Source organism: Triplophysa rosa, linkage group LG14, assembly GCF_024868665.1.
Source record: "Triplophysa rosa linkage group LG14, Trosa_1v2, whole genome shotgun sequence".
Taxonomy (NCBI): Eukaryota; Metazoa; Chordata; class Actinopteri; order Cypriniformes; family Nemacheilidae; genus Triplophysa; species Triplophysa rosa.
Window position 1 is genome coordinate 18,959,897 of NC_079903.1, and position 7,048 is coordinate 18,966,944.

General features: G+C 34.7%; 1 protein-coding gene across 1 annotated transcript; it reads left to right on the plus strand.

Moving 5' to 3' along the window:
• The first annotated feature begins 1,823 nt into the window (after positions 1-1,823).
• On the plus strand, positions 1,824-4,595 carry rbp2a (retinol binding protein 2a, cellular). The gene is made up of 4 exons (XM_057351404.1): positions 1,824-1,977; positions 2,532-2,710; positions 2,931-3,032; positions 3,725-4,595. Exons 1-4 carry the CDS (start codon positions 1,905-1,907, stop codon positions 3,776-3,778), a joined length of 408 nt encoding a protein of 135 aa, XP_057207387.1. The 5' UTR covers positions 1,824-1,904; the 3' UTR covers positions 3,779-4,595.
• The last annotated feature ends 2,453 nt before the right edge of the window (positions 4,596-7,048 follow it).

Here is a 7,048-nt window from a genome sequence, read left to right on the forward strand (position 1 = left end):
TATTTTGGTTTCTTTTGCGCACATAAAGTACACTTGTCGCTCCATAAAAATTTAATTGAACCACTATGATCAGATGAATCAATTTAGCTATGTCTTTACTTTTATGGACCTTGACATACAGTATACTATTACCATGATGTCTATGAGGAGGCCGGAAAACCTCTTGGATGTGATCTAAATATCTTTGTTTGTGTTCCGAAGACGCTGGGAGTTCTTAAAACTTGTCGAACTTCCTGTGGGTGTGTAAAAAACGAGTGAAACTTGATTTTTGGGTGAACTGACCCTTTAAGTTGAACCAAAACTTTTTTACAGTGCAGTGAAAATATCTGTCGTCATTACAAATTATATCAACAGCATTATAAAATGTAACGTACACTGAAAAAAAGGATTTTTGCTGCTTGTCCAATTTGATTAATTTAAATAAGTTAAATCAACAAAAAATTTGGTCTCAAGGTGATTTTTTCATGTTCAGTTGTGTAACCTCATCCCTTCGTGTTGGCACTACATAAATGATTTGTGTTGTTTTAACATATAATTGTTGCAACTAGGCAGAGGATTTATATTTCCCAGCATGCTTTGCGTAAGAATGCATTTTGAGAGTTTTTTGAAAATGTTTTTCAGTAAAGAGAAACACTTATCTTGGAGATTTAGAGGAGTTTGTTATATTTTTCAGTTTTGTGGTTACCTTTGTTTAGAAAAGCGTTGCCTTTGCTTAGATAGTGTGGTTACGTTCTTAAATGTGAATTTCTCTTAAGCTCTGATAACTTAATATCTTGTAATAAATTTAATGTCACATTAACTAAAAACACTTATGTTGAGAACGTTAAATGAAAATACGTTAACATTTAAAACAAACAAACTTGAACGTAATGAAGGATTACAGTATATTCAAAAGTTAGCACACACCAAAGCTCCAAAAAATACAAACATTTATTGATTAAAAGACTATAGCATGGCGTGTGAACTTGAACATAATGAAATTATGCTGAGTAAACATAACATTATTATGTGCAAACGATGTACATCATTTTTTATGTCATTTCAACAGATTTTTTTTTCGGTGTAGATGAAATATTTACTGTCCCCTTTGCTTTAATTCCAGAAGCTGGGCTGGCTTGGACTATACAAGGTTGTGCAAAACAAGATAATCAATGTCCTCGGACCTTTTTGTACAAAACCTAATACAGAAATATTCCTTCTGTTTGTGTTATACATTATTTATGACATGTTGTTTTATGTTGTTGTTTTCAAAACAATGTTTAATTCCAGGTCATTTCACTTAAATTGTGTTAAAGGGATAGTTCACCCAAAAATCAAAGTCTTTTTCATCATTTATTCATCCTCATGTCATTCAAAACCTTTACATGCTGTGGAACACAAAAGAAGATATTTTCCAAAATGTCTTTGTGTCCATACAAGGAAGTCAATGTGGTTTGGTTATTAAAAATCATGCAGGTTTGAAATGACACAAGGGTAAATAAATGATAAAATATTTTTTTTTTCGTATGAACAATCCCTTTAATGTGTGAAGCCACATAGTTTTTCTCTCAATTTATATGCGTAATAATTACACAAGAATAAATAAAGGGGATTGCATCACGATGTATAGCAAGTCACACCAGAGGACATTATTATCAGATAAACGCCATTTATATACAGTATTTATATCATTCTTATCTGTAGCTCTCTCACAGACCATATTAATAGCTGACATAAGCTATTATCATGAAAAGAGGAGGAGTTAAGATCAAAACTCCTCCTCTTTAAATGAAGATAAAGGGTCTTATCAAAAACCCATGTCCCTACAACACCCAGTTATAAAAGACAGTGACTTACCTCATTCCCTGTTCACATCTGAAACCCCTTCACATGCGCGTGCACGCACACAACATCTCAGCTTCACAATGCCGGCTGATCACAGTGGAACATGGGAGATGGTCAGCAATGACAATTTTGATGATGTCATGAAGGCTATGGGTAAGTCGTTTTGTTTACTGCAACTTGCATGATATGGTAGGGATAACACGGAGCAGCTCACAGACATGCATTTAAGTTCTATAGCTTTTAGTGGAACAGAAGTTTAGTGCAGTTGGTACAGAAGCTCAAGTTAAAGCCAAGCAAGGAGTTTTTTATGCATGATGGTCGCATAACATTCAGTCTTATGCACTTCTGAGCATTTGCAACGTGCATTTGGCTATGGATCTATTTATTTGACTTCAAAGCCGTTAAAGAGACTTAACTCTGGAGTTTAGGTGCCAAAATCATTTCTGAATATAGTTTTAATCTTTATTTGTGTGACAGGGTCAAAGTTTATGCCAGGTCACAGTATCTTATCAGGCACATTGATAAAGGTGAGAGATTAGTGGACCCAAATACATCCATCACCTTTGTACCCATGTGTACATTTGTGCGTGAGGTCATTTCTGCGAATCTGTTGCATAATAGGCCAGCTTTATTAATGATGTTTCCTTCTGTACTGTGTATTTAAATTGTGCAGCTTTTGAATGCTGTTGTTTATTTCTCACCTTCAGATATCGACTTCGCCACTCGTAAGATAGCGGTGTATCTCAAACAGACTAAGGTCATTGTTCAAAACGGTGACAGATTTGAGACCAAAACGCTCAGCACTTTTAGAAATTATGAGGTCAACTTCACCATTGGGGAGGAGTTTGAGGAGCACACAAAAGGTCTGGACAACAGGGTTGTTAAGGCAAGTGTTCAGAACCACCAATTCTCTCACATCTTTGCACGTTTCTGCTGTTTCAAAAAGTAATGTGACATCAGCATGGTACAGTGATGGATCAGATGTTAATGCACGTAGGCTGCCGTTAAAACCTCTCATGCTTTTTGGTATTTTTTTGTGCTAGTTCGTTGAAATATCACCGTCTTTATTCCCATCTCTTCTATTAACAAAAAATTTTCGTTTTCAGACCCTGGTGACATGGGATGGTGATAAAATGGTGTGTGTGCAGAAGGGGGAAAAACAGAACCGCGGCTGGAATCAATGGATTGAAGGAGACCAGCTTCACCTGGTAAAGAACGACTGCTATACACCCAAAAATACAGTAGAGACATATTCAATAAACCAATGCATACAGTTACACCTTTATTTACAGTACAGACACTGATGTGGGTTGGGGTTTGCACTTTTTTTACAGTAGGCTACTGTACAAAACACTATACAGTAGTTCAGTGGTATGAACAAAAGTTTACAATTACATTTTTCATTGGACTTTATTTGAGAACATCATTATATTTTATTAGGGATGTTACAATATCAAAATCTCACTGTACGGTAATACCTCGGTATAAAGTCCACGGTACAATATTAATTGCAATAAATAAAATGACAAATGACTTGGAAACGTGCCATAAGAATTCTCTTTTTTTAATCCTCTAATCATAACTGTTGCTAGAGGTATGAGTTATAGTATGAGATGGGTCAAGTGACCTAAAAATCCCTTTTATGAAATAAAATTATTGCACCAGATTGACCTTGACAAAGGTAACATCTATTATTTTTTATAACATTCTCTATGTTAGGCCCGGAAGACCTATCGTTTCATAAGGTCAAGTGACCACGATAATATTGAGACAATTTTGCTATTGCGATAACACGATATCGATAATATTGTTACATCCCTATATTTTATACATGGCTGTAGTAAAAATGTGGAAAAATATTGCTTAAATTATGATTTCTGCCTCTCTCAATGTTCATTAGGAGATCTTCTGTGAGGACAAAGTCTGCCATCAAGTTTTCAAGAAGAAAAACTAATGCTCTTGAAGTATTTCACTCCCGTGTCTGGTGTTGTGCTGTATATATTTATTAAAGCAATTTTAATAAACAGCTAGAACCGAACAAATCCATTTGATGTTGTGCACCAAATATTGAAAAACAAGAATTGTGCTGTGATGCTGATAAAACAGCTTAATGTGAAGCAATGGCTATAGCTTACACGAACAAGCACTGCCGCACTAAACTACATGAGTGGCGTTAAGCCCTGAACTGTCCCTATGCTGTCAAAGACATAAGGGGCATAGTGGACACACTGGGATTTTACACAAACATTTTGCAAATATAGACGGTTTCAGCGGAAACAACATAAACAAACGTTATGTGGCCCAAAATTAACTTCCGGTAGACCTCCGCAAAGAATCAATAACTGTTGAGTAGTTTTCATTTGATTTAATGCAATTAATAATTAATAGACTATCATTATGAATATGAATTAAATATTAAATAAATTGTTTTATTATATCCGAACACAGACCAGAAGTTAACTTCGATGAAACCGTTTATAAATAAAATGTCAATGTACATGATTTGAAAAGAATAGGCACTAAGAATTTGAAAGAAGAGCGTAAGAAGAGTGTAAAAGCATAATAATAATTTTAATGTGAAATGTATAAACTACTTGGTAGATTAGCTTGTTACATATTTCAATAAAATATTTTCAAATAATTGACTCTTGTAGGCCTATGCCATTATATCCTTCATAACTAATTTGATTACCAATGCATAAACATGTTTAAAGAAAATGTTTTAACGCTTTTTTGATTTATTTTATGTACAAAAGTTCAGTTTGAGAATAAACAGACATTTAGCTTTGCTATTACTGATGTGTCATCATTATGGTGTTTAGTGTTTCCTCTACTCGTCTGGCAATTATAACAATGTGTTTGTAATGTTAGTTTGGCAAAGGACTCAAATTTGAAATCTGTCATGAAGTATTTTTGGTGAATTATTTGATTAATTCACTGACTGTGTGTTGGTTCACTAATACACTTTTTACCAATCTGCTTTCACTATAACAGATGTTCCGTATAGGAGATGTTTAAAAAAACTGGGAAGTTTAAAACTACCGTGTCACACAAACATCAACAATACTGAAGTCCGTTTATTGAAGTCATGCCACTCGGCGGCCATGTTTTTTTTAATAATATTTTGTAACAAATACAATTAGTGTAACCAAATATATCTATAAAACAAACAAACAAACAAAAAAGATATAACAAAAAAAGTAAATAAAAACAAATTTTACTAGGGGGAATAAGCATAGTTACATAAATGAAAATAGTTACATGCCTGTAGAATATGACAAGCTTTCTGGATTTTGGAAGGTAAGATTAAGTTAACATTGTAAATTATTTCTTCCTTAAATGCTTTAAAGGTGGTTTTGGGTTAACGAAGTGCTCAGCAATGTAAAGAGGATCAGTCATATCTCTGATATATTACTTTCTTCTTTTTTATCTAAAAAACACCCATATTCGCCGGCCAAAAATCCTCCTTTTCCCATACAGTGTTATACAACCGGAAATGACTCTGCCGTCCCAAAGCTCACCGGCGCCATCTTGTGCAACTAACGATTTGCGCTAAAATTGGAGGTGGCCGCCTCCGTCAAATTTCGTGTCGCCTCAGTTTCTCGCCCAAATTATGTCGAGTGTCTTCACAAAAAAACACGGCCTGTATTCTGTCAACAGTCTGTCATTTTTAACTGCAGTTGCGGCATTACGCAGCAAGGTAGGCGCTGTTTCGTTATCAGCCCAGCAGTACTAAGAGCTAATAGGAGCTAGCTGTGTTTCACGGCTTTTCAGGTGAATGTTGTGGGGAATTTTCATCAAGTACATTACATTTCTTAAAAGGTTTCTTAAATTAACGTGGCGTACATCATTTTATAATGTTATAAGCTGTACAGTTGGCTCTTTGAATCAGAGTTATAGGCCTACTGCACAGAGCGAGTTCGCCAGTATGAACGCACATTGCGATCAGAACGACTCGCAAACAAATGACTCCTTTGAACCGATTCGTTTAAACTGCAAATATAAAACTCAGTGAATCATTCAAAGCTCAGTAAACCACAAGAGAACGGAGGACGTGAATGAGATTTGCTAATTTAGTTGGCTATTGTGGGCTGAGAAGTTAGTGGAAAGGGATAAAACGCTTTATTTGATTTAAAAACATTTCTGTTTGGTTGAATAAAAGTAATGTTTTAAATAACTTAATAATTGTCATTTTCATGTCATTTTTATGTTTTATGGTTAAAGGAGTAGTTCACCTTCAAAATGAAAATTATGTCATCGTTTATTCACCCTCTTGTCATTTCAAACCTGTATGAGTTTCTTTCTTCCGCAGAACACAAAAGAAGATATTTTGAAGAATGTTGTTAACAGCCCCCAATTCTTTTGCATTGGTTACAATAGAAGTGAATGGGGGGGCTGTGCTGTTCTGTTACCAACATTTTTTCAAAAACAATTTCAAATGTTCTGCAGAAGAAAAAAAGTCATACAGGTTTGAAATGACAAAATTTTCATTTTGTAGGTGAAATACTTCTTTACGGCACTTAAAGGTACGGTAGGCCTACATGTGCTTGTGTGTACAAGATAAAGATGGCACCACCTCCATCTCATTTTGAGTTCAGGACTGGCATCCTCTGAAGTCCTTGCTTGGGCTGATTGAACCAGGGTAGAGTTTACTTCATCCTAAGTGGTCTATTGACTATTTTGTAAACAACGCTGGTCCAGCACTGGTCCAGAAGAACTTCCTAACACTACACAAACGTTTAAACAGAATACAACAAACAGAATGTACAACCAAATTAAAATGCTAAACATGATGTGGAAAAGTGTTTTGTTTTGCTTTGTTTTATTATATTTATTCCTATTTGTTAGTAAAATATAGGAAAGATTCTTTAATTACTTCAATGAAACAACTGATCAATATTTTTCCAGAATAAAGTCATTTTATCAACGTTACTTCATACAGGAAAGCGTTTTCTCACATTATGGAATAGCTATTCATAAACCAGCTGAAATCATAAAAACAAATTGGTGGTGGTTTTTTATGGCTAACGAAACTGTAATTAACATAAAACTTACACAAAAATACAGAATAATTTTTTTCTGTCTCAGCCTGTTGTATTGTAGCACACACCAGTTCACATTCAATAACAGAGCGCGGGTTTTGATAACAAGTGTATTTTTGTTACGTTTCATTCCTAAATATCCCTAGACATTTTAAATGGGACGTAACAAGGGTAGTACACTG

What these genes read in the sequence shown, in the direction of transcription:
- rbp2a (XM_057351404.1), top strand. Translation starts at nt 1,905, where the DNA reads ATGCCGGCTGATCACAGTGGAACATGGGAGATGGTCAGCAATGACAAT. An exon ending in TGATGTCATGAAGGCTATGG is followed by an intron (nt 1,978 to 2,531) that starts GTAAGTCGTTTT and finishes TCTCACCTTCAG; the next exon opens with ATATCGACTTCGCCACTCGT. An exon ending in AAGGAGACCAGCTTCACCTG is followed by an intron (nt 3,033 to 3,724) that starts GTAAAGAACGAC and finishes AATGTTCATTAG; the next exon opens with GAGATCTTCTGTGAGGACAA.